At 39.0% G+C, this 27,762-nt stretch overlaps 2 protein-coding genes across 3 annotated transcripts; both read right to left on the bottom strand.

Annotated features, from left to right (window-relative positions):
* Positions 1-20,862, bottom strand: LOC118803452 (zinc finger protein 239-like). 2 transcript variants are annotated; one of them, XM_036563936.1, is made up of 4 exons: positions 20,752-20,862; positions 13,044-13,147; positions 6,560-6,634; positions 1-2,583 (listed from the first exon to the last, which is right to left on the bottom strand). In XM_036563936.1, the coding sequence occupies exon 4, from the start codon at positions 2,459-2,461 to the stop codon at positions 1,433-1,435; it is 1,029 nt and encodes a 342-aa protein (XP_036419829.1). In that variant the 5' UTR covers positions 2,462-2,583; positions 6,560-6,634; positions 13,044-13,147; positions 20,752-20,862; the 3' UTR covers positions 1-1,432. The 2 variants fall into 2 exon arrangements, with proteins under 2 accessions (XP_036419829.1, XP_036419830.1); XM_036563937.1 differs by lacking the exon at positions 6,560-6,634.
* LOC118803463 (gastrula zinc finger protein XlCGF26.1-like) lies at positions 16,051-27,435 on the bottom strand. The gene is made up of 3 exons (XM_036563952.1): positions 27,325-27,435; positions 23,009-24,155; positions 16,051-18,079 (listed from the first exon to the last, which is right to left on the bottom strand). Exons 2-3 carry the CDS (start codon positions 24,102-24,104, stop codon positions 17,484-17,486), a joined length of 1,692 nt encoding a protein of 563 aa, XP_036419845.1. The 5' UTR covers positions 24,105-24,155; positions 27,325-27,435; the 3' UTR covers positions 16,051-17,483.
* Positions 27,436-27,762: the final 327 nt, after the last annotated feature.

Genomic DNA, 27,762 nt, shown 5'->3' with positions numbered 1-27,762 from the left:
TAAGTGCAAGAAGTGACTTTATTAAATAGCGGGACACGAACAAACAAAACACTGAACAAAATGGAAAGAAAACGCTATATACACTATATACACAAGTAAATACACATGCTCGAACTACACTCTACCATGTTTTCCTTTTCTTTCCCGGACCCGCACGAGAGTGGACCCCTCCACCCTGCATTGGTTGATCCGTCTGACTGGGATAAGAAGAGCCCCTGCTCTCGCCGGCATCCCCTAAAGGATGCTCATCAAAGGAATACAGGTAAGAAACATTTTATAATCATGTCCATAACTCCTGATGGCTGTACTAGAAGTTTGTTTGAGGCTGTTAATGGGGTGCACAGCTCACCACATTACAAATATGTAGATAGTTAGATACATAGACGGATGGGGAGCGGGTGGTAAGTACCTGCATGTGTCTTCCCTAACACAGATTGGGTCAAAATTGTTATAGAGTTATACAGATTACATGTAAATTAGACAATCTTTAAAACAGAATTGCACATACATATTGATTCATAATTACAAATCAAAACTAGTAGTATACAGACATGGATTGGTTCAGGAACAAAACTGAACAGATTCAGTCAACAAAGATAGTGTCCCTCATACACAGTCTAATGATGTCAGCAAGAATCACTTTCAGTCAGGCTCTTGACATCCTCAAATAATCACCCTTCAACCAGGAGTACAATGATGGAGATACACAGTTCAAACTCCTGTGCCATTGGCCACCGCCATGTCTGGTAGGATTGATGGGAGACAGGCATAAAGTCCTCAACATATGTCACAGCATCTTTCTCAAGAAACAATCACTCTTCAAGCAAAGAACATCAACAATCATTAAAATCTCTAAAAAGAGTAACAAAAAGTTCATAGGTGAATTATAGTCTGGCCTGTATGCGACTTTATGCCGTATAGGACAGGCACGCGTAGGCCGTACTGAGGAGAGGGCACTGGTACGTCACTCAGATAGCTTAATGCCTTCCAGTGTCTCCTTTACAAAGCTGTTCAGTTGTGCCCACCACAGCAGAAACTTCACTGTTGCAGTTTTCAGGATAATTTTTGACTACTGTCCTCAATGATAACACTGAACATATAGCATACAAAAACATGTCCTAAACATTAAAAGGGAAGACAAGTGGCAATTTAATTGCAACAAGAATTAACTAGTTAACGTGTAGGTATGAAGAAGCCTGTCAAATGTTTGTCAAAACATCCATCATTGGAACACTACACTAAATTACAAAGTAAACATCTTATTACTGAATGCGGAGCTTCTCAATTTCATTTTAAGCTTAGCTATTAAAAACAGTGTTAAACAACAGAAGATGGATTTCCCCTCTAAAAACAGTTTTCCGGATTTTTTTAATCTAGGCTGGAAACCATTCCCTGCACACATCACTCCTGGGATGTGTTAAAGTTACACTCATTACTGCCCATTTCTACCACTGCTCTTAATGCACTTGTGTCTCGTCATAGTCTTTGAATGCCTGAAACTCCTCCCACACTCCAAGCAGAAATACGGCTTCTCTCCTGTGTGAATTAGCTGGTGTCGCTGGAGATTACCTTGCTGAGTAAAACTCTTCTCGCACGCCCAGCAGTAATATGGTTTAACTCCTGTGTGAATGTGCTGGTGTTTTTGGAGAGTACTCCTGTCATTATAACTCTTTCCACACTCCGAGCAGTGATACGGCCTCTCGCCTGTATGGATGTGCTGGTGTTCTTGGAGATGACTCTTACGATTAAAACTCTTTCCACATTGTGAGCAGTGATACGGCTTCTCTCCTGTGTGAACAAGCTGGTGTCGTAGGAAAGAACTTCGATAATTAAAACACATACCACACTGTAAGCAGTGATGCGGCTTCTCTCCTGTGTGAATGCGCTTGTGTATTTTAAGATAACGCTGATGATTGAAACTCTTCCCACACTCTGAGCAGTGATATGGTTTCTCGTCTGTGTGAATGTTCTGGTGTCTTTTGAGATGACTCGGATCACCAAAACTCTTCTCACACTCTGAGCAGTGATATGGCTTCTCTCCTGTGTGAATGCGATGGTGTACTTTAAGATAACGCTGATGTTTAAAACTCTTCCCACACTCTGAGCAGTGATATGGTTTCTCGTCTGTGTGAATGTTCTGGTGTCTTTTCAGGTAACGCCGATCATTAAAACTCTTCCCACACTCTGAGCAGTGATATGGCTTCTCTCCTGTGTGATTGCGATGGTGTACTTTAAGATAATGCTGATGTTTAAAACTCTTCCCACACTCTGAGCAGTGATACGGCTTGTCTGCTGTGTGAGTGCGCTGGTGTCTTTTCAGGTAACGCCGATTATTAAAACTCTTCCCACACTCTGAGCAGTGATACGGCTTCTCTTCTGTGTGAATGCGTTGGTGAAATGTGTTCATGTGGAGGTTACCAGGTGACGTTTGCTGAGTACTGGAACGTCTTCTTGACATCATACTTATAAATTTAATCTATTTCTTCAGCTTAACGTTGCTCTTGGTGGAATATCCTGATGTGTTTACAGAAGCACGTTTAAGCTGGGTTGAAAAGTGCAGTTAAAACAGGACATCATTCATTTCTGAAAAAAGAAAAAAGAAAATATAAACTCAATGTGCAATGCAAGAAACATAGTTTGATCCAAACCATGAATGTTGCACATGAACTAGCAGAAAGTGTAAAGAAAAAATGAACTTCCATCTGATGTGGAAATGCCAATCACCTAGTCACCAAAACTCTTCAAATACAACCCCAAATCGAATAAACTTGGGACAATATGTTAAATTAAAATGAAAACAGTGATCTGTAAATCTGTGGATCAGACAGAGTTTTTAAACACCTCAGTTTCACTGCTGGACTGAGAATAGTCCACCAACCAAAAATATTCAGCCAACAGCGTCCTGTGGGCAGCGTCCTGTGACGACTGACTACAGGATGATCAACACAAACTGTGCAGCAGCAGATGAGCTGTCGTCTCTGACTTTACATCTACAAGGTGGACTGACAAGGTAGGAGTGTCTAATAGAGTGGACAATGAGTGGACACAGTGTTTAAAAACTCCACTGTTTGAATCTGATCGACTTGTACCAGCACAACACACACTAACACACCACCACCACATCAGTGTTACTGCAGTGCTGAGAATCATCCACATCCCAAATAGTACCTGCTCTGTGAGGGTCCAGGGGAGTTCTGACCACTGAAGAACAGGGTAAAATGGGCTAACAAAGTATGCAGAGAAACAGATGGACTACAGGCTGTAACAGTAGAACTACAAAGTGCACCTATATAGTAAGTGGAGCTGATAAAATGGACAATGAGCGTAGAAACAAGGCAGTGGTCATAATGTTATGCCTGATTGGTGTATTTTTGTGTTTCAAATCATATCTGGTTAAAGTTTGCTGGATTCTTTTCACACTTCACTTCGGGGACCAGATGAGATCTGACTACTTTTCCGAAGTAAAAAGCACATCAACACATCCATTGATTCAGAGGATGCATTTCCACTTACATTATTTGTATACAACTATGAAAATGCCTTCCATACATTAAAGGTGACATTTTCTACCCTTTTTCCACAAGTTAACACAGTTCCTTTGGGTCTCAATGAAGCATCTGTGGCATGCTTAGGTCCAAATACCACAATAATGAAGAAGTACAGCAGTACTGTACAGTACCCTTCTCACCCTGTCTAAACAGCCCTGTTCAGGAAGGTTGGTTTAAGTGGCTGTTCACACCCATGTCCACAGGGTGTGTCGACACAAGCATGGCTTCACACTACCATATCTCTATAAAATCAGCAGCAAGAGTCTCTCTGGTGACAACTACACCCATTCTCTCATTTAACTCTCAAGTTGTTCATGTGTTGATCAGATATACATACAACTAACAAACTAATTGTATTAATTTTACTGTGGATCCTGTCAGCGTGCTTTACACCATACTCTCTGACACTTGGCATTGTGCTTGGTGATGTAAGGCTTGCATGCAGCTGCTCTGCCATGGAAGCCAATGCCATGAAGCTCCTGGCGCACTGTTTTTGTGCTGATGTTAAAGCCAGTTATTGGGTTATTGAGTCAGCAGAGCTGTTGTGGCTTTTATGCACTATGCTCCTCAGCACTCAGTGACTCGCTCTGTGTGTGTAAAGGCTAGGTGCTTGATTTTATACACCTGACTGAATGAAACACCTGATATCAATGATTGAGAGGTGTGTCCCAATACTTTTGTCCATATAATGTATTGCATGAAAAATACAGAGGTTTTTGTAAAAACCTGTAACTCTACTTCAACTGCTTTTTTATTATGAAATTTTTAAGTTTGACCCTTTTCTCTAGACTGGGTTGAAATTTGTACTAAACACCCAAGAAACTCTAAGGATAATTTGCAAGGTGTATTCATAGAAAGAGTTATTGCTAAATGTCTCACAGTAATCAAATTCTAAAAATATTTTTTTTCCCAACAAAAATCTTTAATTTTCAAAAATTAATATCTTCACTAGTTTTCAGTTTCTTGCAACCAGATTTCAATTCTTTGTAGTATTAAAATAGTTATATCACATCTAGAAGTTATTTGGTCCTGCATAAAACACTGAGTGACACAGATCTTGCTAAATATAGCTTCACTTTATATTTTGGTATAAATACAATATATTTTGACTCTACATCCTTCCCAAGAAAGATGATTTGAACTTGTTTATGGGAAGATGTTAATATTCATTGCAAATATGTAAAACAACTACAGATATTATTTTACTTCATTATCTAATTCATTAAAAATAACTAATTCATTAAAAATAACTTTTTTTGGTCTTTTTTTTACTTTTAACTGGTTGTAATGTTACATTTAGTGGTTTTATTTCATAGGTAGATATTTGTACTTTGCTGACTTCAAGGTTCAGGAGGGTTCAGGGTTCAGGAAATTTGCAAGTTACAGCTTGCAATGGCTTGATTTGTTGCATACTAGATGATGTCATCTTGCTCCCATTATGTGCACCATTTCAGTTATACACAGAAAAATATGTTAAATTCCTTCTGCTGTTGGTGGGGGACCTCTCACTGTCACATGCAAGTACTCATACCTAACAATCTAGCCTAGGTATAACATAACAGGGCGCACTATGACCATTAGACTGGTACTTAACAATACTAACAACAACAACAACAACAACAACAACTACAACTACAAGATACCCTCATGAGCATTTCACATGGGTTGTCAAGTGGGCACCTTCCTTCATCAGTCTCTTGTGGAATTAAGCTTACAGCACCTCCAGACCGCTCATTCCAGACTCAGCCCCCTCCATACTTACAATGGGTTAGGACACTTATCAGAGACAACAACAAATACACCTCTAGATATGCCCAAGCATTACAGAGAGACTTTCCCACAACAAGCATATTTGAATACAAGTCCATCTGGGTTCTTCATCTATACTTAGACCTGCTTACTGGTGGCTCTAAATATGCCATCTTCAGCCATCCATAGATTTAGGTGGCTTTAGGTATGGCTTCTTCAAGAATACCCTTGCCCCATTGATGTAGGCTCTAGGTATGCCAAAATCCAGAACATCTTGTAAACTATGTCACGGTGTGCCAGCATAGCAGCTTCCAAAACATCTTGCAACAACAAGCGTCTTTACGTAATACAGACTAATTCACATTCCCCAAAGTAGTCTATAAGCTTGAATGCTTAAAGCCACCCTAATCTATGGAGCCTAAGTGTGGCTGAAGATGGCATACTTAGAGCCACCAGCAAATAAGCCTTCAAACATGCTTGTTGTGAGGAGGTCTCTCAGTAATGCATGGACATATCTATAGATATATCTATTGCTGTCTCTGATATTAATATGGGTCCTAACCCATTGAGTATGGAGAAATACTATGTTTAGAATAACTGAGCTAACACCATTTGCCAGGCGCCTGTCCCTTGGACACCAATGACAGCCATGAGAGGTGGTGGGAGGAGGACATGAGCCACAAGAAATAACAGGAGGAGCTAGACAGCCATGAGAAATGGCAGAAAGACTTTTCAGGAGACTGAAAAAAATAATAAAATCAGCTTGAAGAGCAGCAGGTGGCAAACCAGTGGATAGTCAGGAGCATGATGATAAAGCAGCACCCTTCATTTTTTATTTTCAAGAAAGTCCATGACATGCACTGGGAGTGCAAAGCGAAGTTGGTGTGGAATGACTCTCACAAAAAATGTATTTTGTTAAGGGAGCAGTGTTAGTTCAGTTATTACAGACTATTTTAGTTCATGTTTTCTGTTTCTTCCAACTACCCACAGAAAGAGCTCTAGTTTACATTTGATGCTGTTACATAATCCAAACTTTAAGAAATCTTCTATGTTACAATATTAGTGTGAACATCTATTGTCAGTTACTGTGCAACTGTGAGCTTCTGTGTAACCAAAGATCAATTTCTTGCAAATATACATAGACCACAAAGCTGTTTTTTATTCCGATTAATCTGTTGCATGAGGTATCAATTTGGAATATAGCAGCAGTGAAGCTGGCAATATCAAATTCAAAACACTGGTACACTCCCATATGCACTTACCCATTAGCAAAGCTTTATCCAAGTTTCTGCTGAAAATCAGTCCCTGAATCTGAAAATCTCAGCGTCTGAATTTGTCTGTGGAAAATATAAATCATAAATCACCTGTAAGTTAATATAAATCCATTTTCATCTTGCTCTTAACACTTTTAGCTAACACAGATTGTACTAACATGAAATAACACACTGCACTATTGAACTGTAACACCAACACACCTCTTGGTCTCTTATGAGAGTTTTTCCATTTACAGTCTTTTGCGGAAATCACCTGAGTGCGTCCAATCAGATTAAAGTGCATGGGGAAGGGCGGGGCTTAAGCTACTGACACACCTATTCTCAAATGTCTGGATTTTATTTCTGGAGAGCTTCAAATTCTGGAGGTTGTGGTTGTGGGGGGTTGTTAGAGGTCAGCATGGCAGGTGTTGTAAAATGTTATACTGAAGAACTTTTTTCCATTTAAGCTCAACCAGTCTGCACAGTATACAATTAGAACTCTTCAAGAATCAAGACACTTTAACACACAAAACATTCAAAATTAAATTAAATCTTGACCTCAGAATCTAACATTGAATCAAACACAAAAATGTGTATAATTATAGCCCTATGCAAACACTTACACAATAACATGAAGACGAACATATTCAGACACTCCATATTTTTGCTGTAATAAAAATGTATTATACTGAATAGAATTTTACATTTTCTGTATTGTTAGACGGGTAGTGAGGAATCTTAAAGAGATACAAATGTGAAATCTAATGACAATGTGCAAAATAATCACGTTCAGTTTGAATGAACAGTCAGCACAAAGAATTGTAAGTAATAACTGTGTGAGATCTGGCCTAGAGAAGAATTCTCTGACCATTAAAGGGCATTCAAATACATTACATGCCTAAATCAAAGATCCTATTATGAAAAATTAATTACTGACACAGATATAAAGCATATATTTTTTTAATTTTAAGAATTATTTCATTTTGCACGTTTGCCACACAAACCCCCTGGCCATAAGCTGCTGCAATGGCAATGGCCCTTCTGACTGAAATAATTTACTGTTTAGACCACAAAGGTCTGCAGAAAGAATTACTTCATCATGAATATGACCACGTGCCTCATCACGCTCTATTCACACTCATGCTGTCTGGAGCACTGTTTTCAGTTTTATTTAGACCAGAAGTTCCCAGTTCCAGTTCTGGAAAGTCCACTCTATGCACATGATATACTTTCCTTTCGCTAGTACTCTTTCAAGTTTTTGCCAATAAGAGCTGCAGTGTAACAAAACACAAATTCTGTGATGTGATAAACCCCAAAAACTAAAGAGAAGACCACGCAGTGAATTTTAAAAGAATAGATTACAAAATTTAATAAAATGTTTTTCAGGATTACAGGCAGATGAAAAAAAAAAATTAAAAGAATAAATAAAGAAAATGGAGAAAAGTAAACTCAACATGTTAGCATGTTCACAAAAACACCTTCCCTTTATAGGCTAAAGGCCTCATTAAAGAAAAGCTAAAAAAGCAGCAGGCTAAAACAGTGTGAGAGAGAAGAGACTGAGAGAAAGAGAGCAGAAGAAAGAAAGAAAGAGAGATAGGAGGAAAAGTGTTGAGAGCACCTGCAGGTGTCGTCCCCACCTATCACAAACTTTGCCAAAGTAGTTTACATATAATGCAAATAGGTGAGTTTCAGTCATAAGATAGTGTCCCTCATGCACATCCTACTGACGAGAGTCACTCTCACTGAGGCCCAAGACCTTAAATGTCCCCAAAAGGTCAACTTTTGACCCAGTTCCACAATGCCGGAGACGCCCAGTTCAAACTCCTGAACCATCCGCTGCCGTGTAGGAATCAATTGAGCAATAGAGGGACTCAAGGAGCCAAGCACACGGTCAAAGGTTTGTCAAAAAAAAATTCCATCATTGCAACAGAAACACTATACTAGCTTAGATATACTTAATTATTAAGTACTGAACCTCTTTTTATTACTGAATGTGGAGCTTCTCAATTTTGTTCTGCATATTGTGAGAATTATTAATAAAACTATATTTCATTTTGCGCTCATGTATTAGAAACAACGTAGAACAACAAAGGGTGGATTTCTATCTGAAAACAGATATCCAGATTTTTGAAATGTGTGCTGGAAACACTATTCTCCATTTGCTCCTGGAATATGTTATGGTTACACCCATTACTGCCCATTTCCATCACTGTTCTTAATGCACTTGTGTGTCGTCATAGTATTCGCATGCCTGAAACTCTTCCCACACTCTGAACAGTAATACGGCTTCTCTCCTCTGTGAATGAGCTGGTGTTGTTGGAGATGAATCTGTTGATTAAAACTCTTCCCACACTCTGAGCAGTGATACGGCTTCTCTCCTGTGTGAATGCGCTTGTGTTTTTTTAGAGTACTGTGTACAGTGAAACTCTTCCCACACTCTAAACAGTGATATGGCTTCTCTCCTGTGTGAATGCGCTTGTGCTCTTGAAGAGTACTCTGATGATTAAAACTCCTCCCACACTCTGAGCAGTGATACGGCTTCTCTCCTGTGTGAATGCGCTGGTGTCGTTGGAGAGTACTCTTTCGAGTAAAACTCTTTCCACACTCCAAACAGTAGTGATTTCTCTCCTTGTTGCATTTCTGTATTTGTCTGCAAGATGTGTTCATGTGGAGGGTACCAGATGACGTTTGCTGAGCGCCGGTACAGATTCTGGATGACATATTCTTATATAATCAACTGCTTCTGCAGCTTAACATTCCTCTTGGTGGAATATCCTGATGTATTTACGGAAGCATATTTAAGCTGAGTAGGAATGTGCAGGAGAAGACTTGAAACAGGACATCATTCATTTCTGGAAGAAGAAAAACGAAAATATAAACTGAATGTGCAACGAAGGTAGTCTGATCATGAATGCTCCACTTACATCAACTAACAGAAAATGTAAAGGAAGAATAAAATTCCATTGGATAGAAAAAACAACCACCTAATTACTCAAGCTCTTTAAGCAGACATACAGACCACTGAAGTTGGTCTCAGGGGCTATGCTGGATTTCTCAATGGCAAACATGACTGGGATCAAATGATTCCAAACTCTTTACGTTTTATCCTATGTACACTGAATCATCTACTTTACAAGGTTGTTACTCAGTTTTTTTTTTTTTTTTACTTACACTTCACAGTGATGGGCTCATCTAAACAGCTGATTGAGTATCTGAAACTAAAGATGATTGACTCTTACAAAGCAGGAGAAGAATATAAAATATATCTGAATAATTTCTGCTTATAAACTTTCACTGTCTGAAATGGCATTAAGATATAGAAGGAGCGAACTATTGAAGTCAAGGCAAGATCTGGCGGACCAAGAAATATCTCTGAAGAAACTTCTTCTAGACTGCAAAGCAAAACCCCCACCTCACTGACAAAGATCTGCAGGAAGATTTGGCTGGCACTGGAAGAGTGGTGCACCAGCCTATTGTGCATTGTTGCACAAACATTATCTACATGGAAAGATTATCAGAAGGTAACCTGAACTGTGATCTCATCACAAATGTCAACATCTAAAGTTTGCAAACAGCTTGCATTTATAGAAACCTTTCAAGACAGAGAAAGACACCGTACAGATAAAGAACAATAACAAAACAATAACAATGATAATACAATATTAACACTAATGATATGATGAACACACAGAAATAAATTATAGAGTGGAGTAAAAATGAATTTACATTTATGTTGTCACAAAATAAGCTCCCCGGACCAAAAATTAGTCACCTTGCATGTTTAAGGTGGTAGTAACTTCTAACTAGTAGTAAGGCTCCTGCAGATGGCGTTGCATGAGAATAACCGGGTTGTAAATACCTGCGGGATGTGCGATGGGATTCACAGATTGAGAAGAGGTGGTACAGTGCAGTGAATGTTGCTTCGCTTCCAGGCAAGACTTGCTTCTAGAAGTCAACGCAAGTTCTTCACAACCATTTTCTGAAAGAACTCTTCGCAGGGGAACTGCATACCATGAACATATGCAGCAGAGCGGCACGCAAGAGGCTTTTGCTCACTTCTGCTCACAAATTTGTCCGGTTACAGTCGGCAAAGAGACACAAACAGTGGACTGTTCATGACTGGAAATATGTTATCTGGTCAGATGAATCTGGTTTGTGCCTGTATGTGAATGATGCTCGGTGTTGTGTGCATTGTAGAAGCCTTCAGTGAGGACTGCATGCAAGGTGTGGTTCAAACTGGAGGCTCTGTGATGCTTCTAGGGGTGTTTTAATTACAAGGAAATAGGTTCTTTGGTTGAGGTGACATTAAATTTTAACAACAGTGCTGACATGGAGCTGCTGGACAACCAGGTTGTGCCTTTTGCTCATCATCTTACCGAAGAACATAACATTCCTATCACCTGCAAATGTGAGTGATTGGCATGATGAACATTAAGGATCATTCACACATCTGGTCCAGCCCGCAAAATCCCACGATTTGAATCCTCTTGAAAACCTGTGGGACTACCTGGAACAACGAATAAGACGCCAGGGAAGGCACCCATGAAATCTGGCCAAACTGCGAATTTTTTTTGATGCAAGAGTGGCTGAACATTGATGTCGTCTACATCCAGAAACTTGTCCAGTCCATGCTAAATTGAATTGCAGCCAGTAGAGATAATACACAATATTAAGTATGTTTCAGTCAAAGATGACTAATTTTTGTCCTGTGAGCTTAGTAGGTCAGTGACTGAGAATGAGAGAAAGCAATCTGAGATTTTCAGCTGTAATATCCATCTTAACTATTAGCTCATATGTAAATACAATAAGTAAAAATAAGTATTCAATAAGTATTTTTACAATAAATAAAAATAAGTATTCAAAGAATTTGAATGTCTAATACACATTCAGTGCATACAGTCACTTAAAATTTACACATGTAATGGTAATATCTTTTAGCTTTGATATTATAAGCATGCAAAAAAATGTATTTATAAGCATGAAAAAAGATATATTTGAAAAAAAACAATAGGGGAAAATATATTTAAACACTACAGTAAAACATACATATAAGTCTTGGATAAAATTAAAATAGATATTGCAAAATCATAACATTCTTGTGCAAATTTCACCTAGTATCAATATAAAGATGTGTGAATTTTTTCCAAGAAATTGCAACAACGAGTAGCAATCATGGTGAAGGAGAAGGAGCTTCCTGAACTTCTCAGGGACATCATTATTAAGCAACACTTGTGTGAAATACAGTGCACTAGACCTTAAACATGCTTGTCAAAATGCTTTGATAACATGCAATTGTAATATTCACAGAACCACAACCAGTGCAAGATTTTCCGCAGACTGATGATAAGAAAAGTAACAGAGTAGCCAGCAGTGAATTAAAGATTTGCACGTCAAAAGACTTGCACGTCAACAGCTACACAGAAAATAATAAGCAGTGAACTGCAGCACAATCACTGAAGCTGGTAGCACATGAGTTATTAGGTTATCAATCCTACATGCATCCTACATGAGTTGGGCATCATGTTTTTTGGATATCAGATCAGAAAACGTTTGTCCTGTAGTGATTTGACTGCAAGACGAGACAGTAAACAAAATACTTAATGCTATAATTAAAAGAATCTAAAATATTATCTTGCTTTGCACATGGGAGCAATAATGACCAAAACGACCAATATTATCTGCTGATTTCTGGGATTTACGCTTTCAGTGTTAATGAGCTGCTTGGTGACTGAACCATGTTCAGAGCTGGATAACTGTTTATAGTTACTATATTACTATATGTTGTGTTTTGGCTATTTTTGTTTTTAAAACACTCCATTTCCATACACCTCCAATCCTTAAATCCCCTAACTGTGGATAACAGTGGATACACAGACATAAAAATCAATAACTAACATCCAAGAACTTCCTCAGTTTTAACAAATGGTTATTTTTGGCAGTCTAAACATGCATATAGTGGACTTGCAGATTGCCTTGGTACAACCCTGCAACACATTCCAGTTTCGAGAAATTTGACCAGCACAATTTAGTGGAACTGTATCCTGCTTTGTTTAGAAAACAGAAGCTACTTTCACAAAGTTGTGTGACACAAAAAGAAAGACTCTAACTTTACTGAGACAATGTGCATGCAAGTTAATGTCAGCAGATTTCAAGTCTTCATAAACTAAAATGGTTCCTCATCTCTGTGAATGTTTTCCGTTTTTAGAAAGTACCCGCACTTTTTGCAGACGGTCCCTTAACGTTACACTTGACACAAGTTATCAGAGCTGCAGCTGTTCTGTTGTGCAGTGCGGCTCTTCTCCTTACTCACTTCACTCCCTCTTTCAGTACCGTTAACCTCCTTTGTTATTTTGGCCTGTGTGTGTTTATAGAGACACAGATGGGACTCATCAAGATGAGCTAACTAGCTTAGCAGTGTTTATCTAAACAGGCAGGCCGTGAATCACAGCTCTACATAACACAGCTGACTAAATGCGCTGATTTAAACACTCACTGTGCTGCTGTGGTCGGATTCCAGCAGGAGAGGATCATCTGAAAGCTGTGCTGCATCAGATTGAGCGCGCAGTCACTCCAGTATGGATCAGAAGCCAACACCACCTGCGTGAAGACAACAACACTAGCGAGCTCAGACTGACGGTAACCGAAAGTGTGCTTTTCAAAATAAAAGACTCAAGCGCGTGATGCCTCTTAGTTAACTGTAGCAAAACGCCCATCAATATTTTAAATTCTGAAATGTTCTAATACACTTATGTACTTTTTATGTTTTATATAAACAAGCATCACTGCATATATATGAGTATCTCAAGGTATGAACGTGGCATGCCTTGGACAAAGGGCCTCATTCACCAACCATTCTTCTTCTTAAAGAAATTTCTCTTTAAAACCCATTTCGCAGTTTTTACAAAACTGAACACGGTGTTTTCTTATTTGGGATTTGATATTGGGTAAGAAATAAAATCTACACACATTTGAGCACAAACATTTGAACAGTTCTAAAGTTGTTTAGGAACACATCATGAATATCAGTGAATAAGGCTAAATCTCTCTCTCTCCCTACACACACACCCACATATAATCCCTCCCAGGGTGGGCTGGAGGGATTATATCTCTGGCTCAGGGTTCCCAGAATGAGCTGGAGGAAGTTGCGGGGGACAGGGTCAACTGGAGTTCTCTGGTCTTCCAACTGCTACCATGACCCTAGTTGGATTAAGAGGTTTAAGATGATGATTCCAGGGGCATTACTGGGACTTTATGGGCTCCAGTTCAAAAAAGTAAAAAAGGCCTCAGCAGTTACATTTAGTGAACACACACACAACCAAATACACACAACCAACACAACCACAAATAAAACTGCAATGAAGAAACAAATAGTAGTTAAAAAACCCAAATAAAGTGATGAAAGAAAGAAAACCTGATGATTTTAATTCAGTGTATTGTTTAGATTAGTCAGTCATAATCTAAGCAATCCTTTACAAAAGTGAAGGAAGAAAACAGGCCATGTTTTGACAGGAGAGGGTCTGCTGATTTCATTTCACTGTGGGTTTGAGTTGACACAATGCACTATTCAGGGGGTAGTTAAAACTGTCTATTCTTTATTAATATAATTACAACAGGCTATAAGTTCTGTCACGCCCACAGTACTAGACTCCCACATGTGCAGTGACACTTGTTTGATAGAAAACTGATAGATGATCGTTTGTTTATTAATTAAAAAAATAGTTTTTGTCAAAGTACTAGGGCCTTTTCTGTTCCAGCATGACTGAGCCCCAGCGCACAAAGCAGCTCCATAAAGTCGGTGTGGAAGAACTTGACTGGCCCTCACAGAGCCCTGACCTCAACCCCATCAAACACCTTTGGGATGAACTAGAACGGAGACTGTGAGCCAGAACCTCTCGTCCAACATCAGTGTCTGACCTCACAAATACTCTTCTGGATAAATGGGCAAAAATTCCCACAGACTCTCCACCATCTTGTCGAAAGCTTCCCAGAAGAGTGGAAGCTGTTAGAGCTGCAAACCAACTCCATATTAATACTTATAGATTTAGAATGGGATCCATAAAAGCTCCTGTGGGTGTAATGGGTAGGTGTCCCAATACTTTTGTCCATACAGTGTATATCACATTACTTCCACAACCTGTTTGTGATTTTATTTAAGTTTGTCGTTTGAGGGAAGCTTCATTTCTATGAGGAGAATGATTCCGAGAGAGGATCCAGAAACATCTGGAGCAGCACCATGGAGAAACAGACATGTATCCTTTGACACAGTTTTTCTTTTTAACCTCATTCTCTCTTTTCCCTTTCCATAGTTTTAATTGTCCCTTTTAAAATCTGAATCATAAACCAGAAGTTATTAAATGAATAATTGTTTGATTATCTATTTATAGTAATACCTGGTCAGAGTTCAGTATCTGTATCAGGATTTGATTCAGATTTGATCACCACTTTGCAAATGGAATGAATTCGTAATTGATTAAAACATTGCTTTTGGTGCTCTACAGCTTTCTCACTCATTTTACAATCATCTGTCAGCGTGGACACGTTAACATTTCTTCAAATGATTCCAAATGTATAAAGTTGTGTGCTACTAAAATCATTTTGTAGATGTATCTGCAGCTAAATTGCATTTATATTATTGAACACACTTATAGTAAACATAAGATTGCTTTGCTTCAGCGTTTTGCATTTGAACTGCTTCTTCTACAGCTCTCCACCTCCCTGAGAAAACAACAGGCTTTAGGAGGCTGGAGCGTCTAAACTGAAATAAACAGTTACTCCAGTGAGCTGAGAGCAGCGCCAGAATCCTAGAATAAATCCTAAAAGCTTTCCATTAAATAGATTAGGCAGAAATAGAGAAATAATATCAGAATTTAAAGTGAGTGAATATATTAGTACACAAAAGCACAGGAGGAAGTATTGTAGTATTAAGATATGTAAGATACATATGTCATTAGTTTGACAGGCCACTAGTCATCAGGTGATCTCCTGCTTCGTTGGAATGAAAACCTGCAGCCACACGGGCCCGTTGTGGATAAGACTGGACACCCCTGGTAGTTCTTTGTATCATCAAACTTATTTTAATAAAAGTCTTTAACTGACAGTAATGCTGCTTTTGTAGTGAAAGATCCTGCAGAGCTGCATCTGCACACTGTACAAGAGAGAGAGAGCACTAGATCACAACATTCACCACTGCAGCTTTTCATGAGTGACTTACATCCACAACTCAATCATTCTGGAAGAAAATGATAAACTCGTACTGCAAATGCAGTTCATCACTCACTGCAGTGTTTCTTCTTTTTGGGTGCTGAAATACTGACAGAGACAAACACAAACACGCCAACTACAGCTTCAGTCTCTTTTCTCTGACACAAATATGAAGTAGCACTAATTACCTTCATACAAAACAAATACAAACAGGAAATTTTCTTTAAAAATAACAAACATAATATGCTGAAATGCTAAAGCACATGCTCACTATGTACAACCAACAAACCTCCCTTTCTGTATAGCTCCTCTGAACCACATTGCTTATTCATACACCTTTACAAATGTTCTTATCATTGTGTAACATACTGTAAGTTATAAGTTATGTAGTTTTCTACCTTAGACTCTGCACACCCATATACATTTTCAATTTATATACTCTCAACTCTTTAGCTGCTTTTACATTAGCTCTTTTATATCAAATATCTTACTATTTATTCTACGTACTGTATTTTTTTTTAAACAATCCTTATAGTCTGTGTCTAGTCTGTTAAATGTTACTCACTATGACATAATCCGTGTATATGTAACATACTTAGAGACATATGTGGATAATATAAAGGAATGTGCCCAGATATAATTTATACGATGCGTTATATCCCAAAACCTAAAGAGAAGACCACAGAGTGAATTTCAAATGACAAAAAGGTTATACAATTTAATAAGAAAATAATATGTTTTTCAGGATTACAGGGACATTCTTAAAAGAATAAAATTAGCATGTTTGCACAAACACGCATAAGCTCACGTGAATTTTAACTAAACAAAAGTTTAGGGAAAAAATCTGCAGTCTAAAAAGTATAGAGAAAGCAAAAGAGAAAAAGAAAGAGAGACAGAAAAGTGGGGGGGGGTCTTCCCACCTAACACAGACTTGGTCAAAGTGTTTATACCTTTATGCAATTTATATGTAAAGCAGACAATCTATATTCAGAACTGGATACATATATTGATTCATCTTTACAATAAAATGCAGAGATAGATTGGTTCAGAAACAAAACATATAGCCAATGACTGACTCAGACAACAAAGCCAGGGTCTCTCGTGCACATCCCAATGACATCAGCAAGAGTGACTCTCAGGTCACACCCAAGGTCTTGAACATCCCCAAATAGTCACCTTTCACCCAGTTCTACAATGATAAATATATCCTATTTCAAACTACTGCAGCATTGGTCACCACCACGTCTGGTACAACAGATTGGAGATATGTCAAACGGCACAAACAACACCAACATTAGTCCTTAAAGGTTTTGAAGAGCAGAATGGAAAGTTCATGGTTTGTAGTCTGACCTGTATGCAATTTATGCCGTGTAGAACAGGCATGTGTAGGCCACGATGAGAAGAGGTAGAGATATCTTAATATATTGCAGTTCTTCGTACTCCTGCGTTTCCTTTACAAGATTGTTCAGTTGTGCCCTGCACGGCAAAACTTCATTAAAACTTGTAGTCTTCAGGGTCATCTCTCTTTTATTACAGTCCCCAACAAAAACACTCTGAACACACAGCATACAGTTCATGGATCAGGATCAGTTCATACCCATGTATTAGAAACAGTATAAAACAAAAAAAAAGGTGGATTTTCTCTCTAGATACAGTTATCCAGATTTTTTAAATCTGAGTTGGAAACACCATTCCCTGCAGACTTTTACTGGCATGTTTGTGGTTGCACTCATTAACACCCATTTTCACCACTGCTCTTAATGCACTTGTGTGTCATCCAAGTCCTGGAATGCCTGAAATTCTTCCCACACTCTGAGCAGAAATATGGCTTCTCTCCTGTGTGAATGCGCTGGTGTTGCCGGAGATGACTGTGCTGAGTAAAACTCATCTCACACTCTGAGCAGGAATATGGTTTAACTCCTGTGTGAATGCGCTGGTGTACTTTGAGAGTGGTCTGTCGAATAAAACTCTTCCCACACTCTGAGCAGTGATACGCTTTCTCTCCTGTGTGAATGCGCTGGTGTATTTGGAAATGACTCTGTACACTAAAACTCTTCCCACACTCTGAGCAGTGATACGGCTTCTCTCCTGTGTGAATGCGCTGGTGTGCTTTGAAACAACCCCGATGAGTAAAACTCTTCCCACACTCTGAGCAGTGATACGGCTTCTCTCCTGTGTGAATGCGCTGATGTGTTTTGAGAGTACTCCGACGATTAAAACTCTTCCCACACTCTGAGCAGTGATACGGCTTCTCTCCTGTGTGAATGCGCTGGTGTGTTTTAAGAGTACTCTGTCGAGTAAAACTCTTTCCACACTCCAAGCAGTAGTGAAGTTTTTCCTTGATGCATTTCTGTGTTTGTCTGTGAAACAGGTTCATGTGGAGGGTGCTACGTGATGTTGGCTGAGCACTTGAATGTCTTCTGGATGCCATATTTTTATGTATCACTTGTTTCAGCAGCTTAACACTCCTCTTGGTGTAATGCCCTGATGTTTATACGGAAGCATATTTAAGCTGAATATGCTTAGGAAAGCGCAGGAGAATACTTGAAACAGGACATCATTAGTTTCTGGAAGAACAAAATATAAACTCAATGTGCAATGCAACAAATATGGTATGATGCAAATCATGCTGCCCTTACATCAACTGGCAGAAAGTGTGAAGAAAGTATAAAATTCCAACTGATGTGGAAAAACCACCTAATCACCCAAACTCTTAAAATAGAAATATAAGCCTTTCTTAGTTATATCATCATGCCAATACTGGAAACTCTTGGGCCAAGCTGAATTCCTCAATGGCAAAAAATCCTGGCAGTATACAAAAACCGCCACCATCATTTCCTGTGGTAAACGAAATGATTCCAAACTCAATATGTTTAATCCTATATACATTTTTCCAGTGAATGTTACTGGACCCTCCGCTTTACAAGGTTGTTATTTTGCTACATGCATATTTTAGATTTTGTTGCATAAGGTCTCAGAGCTAATTTGACTTATTAGGCCCATGTATAGACAATTCCAGAGCATAAAAATTATGTGACCCTCAATCCTCTTAGGGTGCTTACAGTTCACAGCCATCGGCTCATCTAAACAAATGGCTGAGGATCTGAAACTGAAGACAACTGACTCTCATAAAAGAAAAGAACATAACATATCTGAATACTTCCTGCTAATAAACCTTCACTGTCAGAAATTACATTAACAAATGAAAGTTAAAAACAGCAAAGTCAGGGCAAGATTTGGAAAACCAAGAATTATCTCTGAAAAAACTGCTTGTGCACTGCCCAGTTATGCAAAGCAAAACCCCCACCTCACTGCCAAAAAGCTGCAGGAAGATTTGGCTGGCAAAGGAAAGTGATGCAGTTTTGTTGCACAAAAATCATCTCCATGGAAAATCATCAGAAGGTAACCTGAACGGTGATCTAATCACAAATATCAACATCTGAAGTTTGCAAACAATTCATAGATAAACCAGAGGTATTTATAAATGGTTATTTTGCATTCAAATTTTCAGCAATATATAATACTTATGTCTAATTCATGCAGATGTATTAATTTTAATTAAGAAAATCGACAAACCATGTCATTTGACCAGGGGTGGCTTTCACATATAAGTGTAAATTAATAATTCCAAGAATGTTATGGGATTGTCTAATGGGTTATTAGTTGTCCAACGATGAAAGTAGCTAGAGAGTATATTCATTTTAATTTGGGGTTTTTGGCCAGTTAAAGATAGGGACAGTTTGTTCCATCTTTCTAGATTGACTTCCTTCTCTTGCAGTAGAGGGGCACAGTTTGGTTTGGGGAGATGTGAATACCAAGATACTTAATAAACTGAGCTGCATGTCCCAGACCTCAGCACCCCACTTAAATTTGTTTAGGGGCAGAAACTTGGATATTGACCAGTTGACAGAGTAGCCAGACACCTTGCTACAGATGCTGATTAGATTAACTAATATTCAGTTTAATTAGCTAAGCAGAGTAGTAAGATCACCTATCTAGTTTATTAAACAACGTAATGAAAGTACATTTTAAACATTTAATTTCAGAAATGCTGTTACTGTAGTTAGAAAGTGACAGTGAGACAGAGGCACAAACATGACGAAGACAGAAAAACAACAACAACAACAAAGACAGCTGCTGCAGAGAGAGAATATTTCTAAAGCTGAGAACACTAAGCAATGAACTGAAGCACCATCACTAAAGCTGGTAGTTGATGGGTTTTTGTCAATTCTACACTATCCACATTTGTATACCATCTCTTATCTAGCACTCCTAATTTAACTGATTAAAGACTGGACTGTGAGTGTTAAAGGAGGGAAAGCACAAAATATGCAAAGCTTGTGGTCTGGGATAAACAGACCTCAAACACCCATCAAAGACACTCCTACCAGCTCCTAATCTACCAATCATTAACCCCCCCCCCATCCCATTAATTACAGCTACACGTTTAATATGGCATGACCTGTTTTTACACATTGTTTTATAAGTTAAAGGTTGATAAGATCTGCTTTATGCGTTCAAACTGAGAGTGGAGCAGATAGTCATGCACATAAAGGACTTGTCTTTAAAGTTTGTTTAAAAATGAAGGAGTTGACTTGATAACATTGGAACATAAAAGAACAGAAGCTTATGAGATAAACCCACAACCACAAAGCTTCTTGGAGGGAAAACAAAAAAAACAGCTTTTTAACCTACTAGATAAGTACATTAACATAAATTAACTGACTAGATTTCCATATAGCTGATACAGTATAAATCATGAATACATCTGAAACAAACTGCTCTATGTTTTCCCAAACCCACCTAGGAAAACATTATCAACCAAATCTTCTGGCCCAGCAGCTCACATTACTCAGCTCTGTCTAAATGAAGCTGCTTCTGTGTGTCTGATCTATTTTAAAGCCATCAGATCTTATTTCCAGAAATCAGATGTGTCTCCAGCTGTTTGTCTCAGAGTGAATGAAGAACAATGAGTGTTAAAGTGTCGGACAGATTCCTACCTTCAATAGTTCAGCTCTGGTTTGTGTTCCTCCAACAACACTGTCTGAGCGCGTGGACTGCTGACCACAACGCAATCTTCTGCTTCTCCACTTTAGCGCAGTTGGAAAAAGTAAGAGTTACAGAATTAGCGCCACCACCTGGCCTGAATCGGCTTTACACTGGAACCACGCGGTCACTGAAATGGGTGGAACGGTCATTATTTTAAAAGCCACCCGTATTCAGTCAAGCCCCGCCTCCAGCGCTCTGATTGGGTAACAGCACGGGCTCAACTTTGGGCTGAAAAGTGGCGGGATTGAACAGGACCTGATAGTAGATATTAAACAACTTGTTGGAGAAAATATAACGAAAAATATACCAAACATACCAAATCTCACCTCAAGAATTTCAACCTGAAAATGCACTTTTAGATGTTTTACTTCTTCGAACTTCAGTAATGTAGACATTTTGCCCTCAGGAAAATACTTCCTGTGTCGTCAAAATAAACCTCATATCTGGCCATTTGCACCTCTTCTGATTGCTCTATAAACAGGATACCTGTGGAAAAATATATTACAGATGTTCGGCTGGATTTAAAGCTACTTTCATTTAAGTTATTAGCACCAGCTACTACAACCACAGATAACAATAATGTAACGTTAACTAATGTTAGTCACAGTCTGATATGTTCTGTCAACATAATCTCTTGTGCTGTAGGCCACTGCACACCAAACACTTTGCATTAAAAGTCGGTTTCTAGCATGTAGAAATCTGTTCAAAACAGATTAAAGACATAACCCAGCTAGCATGCAGATGTGGGCCACTTCTGGCATAGATATGGTACCTCTGGCCTATGGTCAGCACTGACAAACTGTATGTGAGCCAAAAGTGGCCCACATATTAAAAATGTGTGTATGGCCCACAACTCAAAACAGATCTTGACCACTTCTGGCAAAGACTGCCAGAGCTGACATGATCTATGTGACATTTATTTATGTTTTAAACAGCGATAAACATGAATGTGGGGCAGCACAGTTTAAATCCAGACTCTGAACTGCTCTTTAGCAGATGTTTTGCTTAACATCCATGACAACGTAAAGAAAGCAGTGAAGTATGTGGGCAGTGACTGTTACATTGTTTGAAACAAACAATCATTTCCACATGTAAAGTGTGCCTTAAAACAGAGAGACGGAATACGGTGGGAGGAATTTTATTCAAATTTTATGTAAATTAGACAAGTTACATCCACAATTATATACACATATTGAATCATCACTACAAATCAACACTATTGCAATGCAGACTGCAATGGATTGGTTCAGGAACAAAACTGAGCATGGTTTCATTACTGAAAGTCAAACATTTTGTCTATCGTATTTCTATATACACACTATATAGACCAAAGTATTGGGACAAACCTCCTAATTATTGACTTCAAGTGTTTCAGCCACACCCATTGCAAACAGGTGGATAAAATTAAGCACATAGCAGGCCTGTATGCGACTGTATGCCATGTAGAACAGGCATGTGTAGGCCATACTGAGGAGAGGTCACCAGAATGTCACTCACAGAGCTTGATGTCTTGCAATTCTTCATACTTCTCTGTCTCCTTTACAAATCTGTAGAGTTCTGCCCACCACAGCAAAAACTTCACTGTTGCAGCCTTCAGGGTCACATCTCCTTTGTTAAAGTCTTCAGTAAGAACATTCCAAACATACATCATAACAATTTCAAAGGTTAAAAGGGAACACAAAGTAGCACTTTCATTCTAACAAGCACTAGCTTAATGTGTTAATGTAGCAATCAAAGGAGCAAAAGCAGTACTTGACGTGCCAAGCACACTGTCAAATCTTTTATCATTGAATAAGAAACACTAGCTTAGATATACCAAATTAGAAAGTAAACAAGACATTATTGCTGAATTTGGAGCTCAATTTGGAGTTTTCAACAAATATTACAAATGAAACTAATTTTGGGAGGAATCTGAAGTACCACACCTTTTCATTGGGTGTATGAGCTGTAGCCTTGACTGTGTTCAGCACAGCAAATTACGTTTCATTTTAGGCTCATGTTTTAGAATCAGCATAAAACAACAAGAGGTGGTTTTCCCCTGAAAACAGTTTGAAATCTGGGCTGGAAGAACCATTCCCTGCAGACTTTTATTACCAGAATGTGTTATGGTTACACTCATTACTGCCCATTTCCACCACTGCTCTTAGTGCATTTGTAAGTCTTCAGTCTCTGAACTCCTGAAACACTTCCTACACTCTGAACAACGTTACAGCTTCTTTTCCGCGTGAATGCGCTGGTGTCTTTGGAGAGTACTCCTTAGAGTAAAATGCTTCCCACACTCTGAGCAGTGGTAAGGCTTCTCGCCTGTGTGAATGCGCTGGTGATTTTGGAGAGTAGTCTGTCGATTAAAATTCTTCCCGCACTGTGAGCAGTGATACGGTTTCTCTCCTGTGTGAATGAGTAGGTGTGCTCTGAGATTACGCAGATCAGCAAAACTCTTCCCACACTCCGAGCAGTGATACGGCTTCTCTCCTGTGTGAATGCGCTGGTGTCGTCGGAGATAAGCCAGTTGATTAAAACTCTTCCCACACTCTGAGCAGTGATACGGCTTCTCTCCTGTGTGAATACGCTGGTGTGTTTGGAGGTGTCTCTGTCGAGTAAAATTCTTCCCGCACTCTGAGCAGTGATACGGTTTCTCTCCTGTGTGAATGCGCTGGTGATCTCGGAGATGATTCTGTACAGTAAAACTCCTCCCACACACTGAGCAGAGATACGGCCTCTGACCTGTGTGAATGCGCTGGTGTCGTTGGAGATGACTCAGGTAACTAAAACATTTCCCACACTCAGAGCAGTAATACGGTTTCTCTCCTGTGTGAATGCGCTTGTGCATTTGGAGATTACTCCGTCGATTAAAACTCTTCCCACACTCAGAGCATTGATACGGCTTCTGTCCTGTGTGAATGTGCAGGTGTTCTCGGAGATAATTCTGTTCAGTAAAACTCTTCCCACACTCCAAGCAGTGATACGGCTTCTCTTCTATGTGAATGACCTGGTGTCGTTGGAGAGAACTCTGGCAATTAAAACTCTTTCCACACTCTGAGCAGTGATACGGCCTCTCTCCTGTGTGAATGCACTGGTGTCTTTTGAGATATAATTGTTTATTAAAATGCTTTCCACACTTCAAGCAGTGACAAGTTTTGTTCTTGCTGCATTTCTGCGTTTTTCTGTGAGATGTGCTCATGTGGAGGGTACCAGATGACCTTTGCTGAGTACCAGAACATCTTTTAGATGCCATAGTTTTATATATCACTTGTTTCAGAAGCTTAATCTTCCTCTTGGTGGAATGTCCTAAGGGGAAGCCCATTTAAGAGCTTAAAAAGGCAGAAGTACACTTGAAATAGAACATCATTCATTTCTGGAAGACAAACTCAATATGCAGTGCAACAAATGTAGTCTCATCCAAATCATGAACATGCCACTTACAACAACTGGCAGAAAGTGTAATGATTGACTTTTCCAGATCAGAAATAAAATTCAATCTGATCTGGAGAAGTCAATCATGTAAACTCTTCAAACAGACATACAGACCACTGAAATTGTGTCCTCATGCTGATATTGGAAACTCCAGAGCTGGATTTTTTTTTACCAGGTTTTAATTACCAGGATTTTTCACAAACCGCCACCCTCATGCCCTATGGTTAGAAAAATTATTTCAAACTTGATACGTTTGATCCTATAAATGTAAATTTTTTCACCAAATCTTACTGGATCCTCCGCTTTACGAGGTCTGTAAAGAGCTGTAATATTAATTGTGCTACATGGGTTTTTTTTTTTGGGAAGATCTTAGAGCTTCTTTGACTTATTAGGCTTTAATCCAAGTCAGGAACAGACATTTTCAGAGCATAATAAATTATGCGATCCTTGAAACCTCTTTGAGTGGTTACATTTCACAGCCATGGGCTCATCTAAACAGATGACTAATTATCTGAAAATAAATATAACTGACTCTTAGAAAGCAACAGAAGGATTTCGCTATTGATTAAGACCCAAAAGCTTTTCTCCCATTGTGGGTATTTAGGCTGCAGTACTTGAAAGTCTGTCACTGTCTGCACTGGGGCACCTTCCATAATAAATCTTTGCCTTAGAATTACAAGGTTCTCTCTGACATTTTCAATGAAATTGACTCATGTCCTTTTAGCAGTTTAGTGAGGTGTTCATGTGATATTTTTAACTGTAGACTCTATCTTATTAAAGTTATTTCATGATTATCCTATAATAAATTGGGGTTGTGGGATAGCCGGTCAAAATTCATTTTTTACCCAAGTCCACAAGCTCAGCAATAAGCTGTATAGAAGTCTTAGTAGCTTGGCTAAGAAGACTGTTTAAATGAGCATTCAAAGCTTTTGAACAATGTAGTACTAGTAACTGACTTTTTTTACTGTTTACTATCTAGCTTTCTAAAATAATGTAATGAAAGGACATTTTAAACATTAATTTCAGAAACAGTGATGGTTACTGCAGTGAGAAAGCAACAGTGAGTGCAGAAAGAGAATATTTCTAATGTTGATGCATGGCAGTAAATACAATAAATGAAAACTAGTATTCAGACAATTTTGTTTTTGTTACATACCTTACATTATTTCCAGTGCATATATCCACTTACAATTTACAAAAGTAATGGTAATGTCATCTGATTTTGGTCTTTTAAATACGCAGAAAGGACATATTCATAAGGGTAAACAAAGATATTTTTAAAAACAAACCAAAGAGGTAAGGAAAATTATACGGACATTATTTTAAAATATACATACATATGCTAAAGAGCCTTAAAAAGACCTTGAACATTCCTGCCAGTACAATTTATTTCAAAATGTCCAACTGGGATATTCATGCAATCACAATTAATGGTGCACAACGCAAGATCTTCCTCAGACTGACGCTGAGAAAGTTAACAGAGAAGCCAGTAGTCACTTAAAGTGTTGCAGGTCGAACTGAAAGCAGCAAGAACAACAGCAACACAGACGACAATAGAAAAAATGAACTCCAGCGCAATCACTAAAGCTGATAGTTGATGGGTTATTAGGTTGTCAATCCAAGATAGATCCGAGTTGGGCATCGTAATTTTTTTTTTTTTTAAATCAGAGAAAATGTTTGTACTGTACCAGCCATTCGGCTGTAGGTGGATTTTGTTTTTAAGAGTTTTAAAAAGCTATGCTGCAGGAATAATAATGTACCATCACTACAAGGAGACTAAGCTCTATGATTTAGTTAATTCAATTAAAAGGCAGGTTGCATTGACACAGTTGTGGCTTGTCTTAGTAAAGTTGGAGCAGGTTTGGGTTAAATCATACACTATACAGTGTATCACATAACTTAGTAAAAGTAGCAGCAATTTTTAAATAATAGTTCAATAAAGCATGATACAATTCCGCCTAGTTATGTTGGTTTAAAACTAGAATGTGCTGCAGGGCTATGACAAGACAATCTGCAGGTCCACGAGCCCTTCAAGCTTCGAGTACAGCTCGGCTTGACCCGCCATCCTTCAAGACGCGTGGAAGACAAGCATCAAGACTTTTCTCTGTACTGGCACCCAGGTGGTGGAACAAACTACCACTGGATGTCCGAACAGCAGAGTCTCTCGCGGTCTTTAAACGCAGACTTAAGACTTACCTCTTTATACAGCACTTAAATGAGCACTGAGTTAGGTAACTAATTGTAATGTGTTGTACTGTACTTATTGAAATGTATTGCACTGCTCTGTGTTTAACTCTGTTCCTTTTTCTCTATGTATCAACATCGATTTTTGTTTCTAGCAGTATCTGAGCTCAGGACTGGCTTTCTCTCTAACCTATTAGTAACTAGCAAAGATACTTTCTCTAGATAGACAAAGCACTTTTTGTAGGTCGCTCTGAATAAGAGCGTCTGCTAAATGCTGTAAATGTAAATGTCCACTAATGTATGCTAAATCTGCTAAAAATATGTTCTGTTAAATTGAGGATTTTCACATCATCTGTGTATGTCAGCGGTTTTCAAGTTTTTAGAGCTAACTCCAACAAGCCCCTCATCTCAGTGAATGTCTTCCGTTTTTAAACAGTAGCTGCAATTTACAGACGGTTCCTTACTCTCTTCGGCGCTACCGCAGCGATTCCGCCTGCTTTGATCAAAAGTACTCGGAGAAATGCTAAAGTTCAGGAACTCTGACAAAATAGTGAGCGTGCTTTGTTCTCCGTTTCACCACGACTTAGACGTAACTTCAGAGGTTTTAGGAGGTTGTTTGTGAGCAGCAGGAGGCGAATCTCTGCTGAATCTCCAATATCAGCCTAACTTTAGCGTTACCGAGCTGACACAAGTTATCAGAGCTGCAGCTGTTCTGTTGTGCAGTGCGGCTCTTCTCCTTATTCACTTCACTCCCTCTTTCAGTACCGTTAACCTCCTTTGTTATTTTAGCCTGTCTGAGCTTATATAGACACAGACGGGGCACCTCAAGATGAGCTAACTAGCTTAGCAGTGTTTATCTAAACAGGCAGGCCGTGAATCACAGCTCTACGTAACACAGCTGACTAAAGGCTGATTTAAACTCTCACTGTGCTGCTGTGGTCGGATTCCAGAGGATCATCTAAAAGCTGTGCTGCATCAGATTCAGCGCGCAGTCACTCCAGTACTGATCAGAAACCAACACCAGCTGCGTGAAGACAACAACACTGGCGAGCTCAGTGTGTTTTTCAAAATAAAAGACTCATCCCAGATAGCAGACAGTTTTGGCCCAATTCTGTTTTTCCTGTGTGAGTGTTGATTCACTACCAGGTAGATGTTAGGCATGTGGGCCAGAATAGGGCCAGATGCTGGACAGCTTCATACCGTTTTGCCGCGTGTCTACATTTGTGGGACAATTCTAGCGTGAATGTTGTGGACCAACAGTGTGGTTGGGCCAGACTGGGGCCAGATTTGGGCCATTTCCTTTAGTTCTGTACACTTTACAGTGCATGGGCCAGATTTGGGCCGAGGACCTAGCTGTATACTGG

Source organism: Colossoma macropomum, unplaced genomic scaffold (assembly GCF_904425465.1).
Source record: "Colossoma macropomum unplaced genomic scaffold, Colossoma_macropomum, whole genome shotgun sequence".
NCBI lineage: Eukaryota > Metazoa > Chordata > Actinopteri > Characiformes > Serrasalmidae > Colossoma > Colossoma macropomum.
This window is presented reverse-complemented; position numbering and strand designations above follow the sequence as displayed.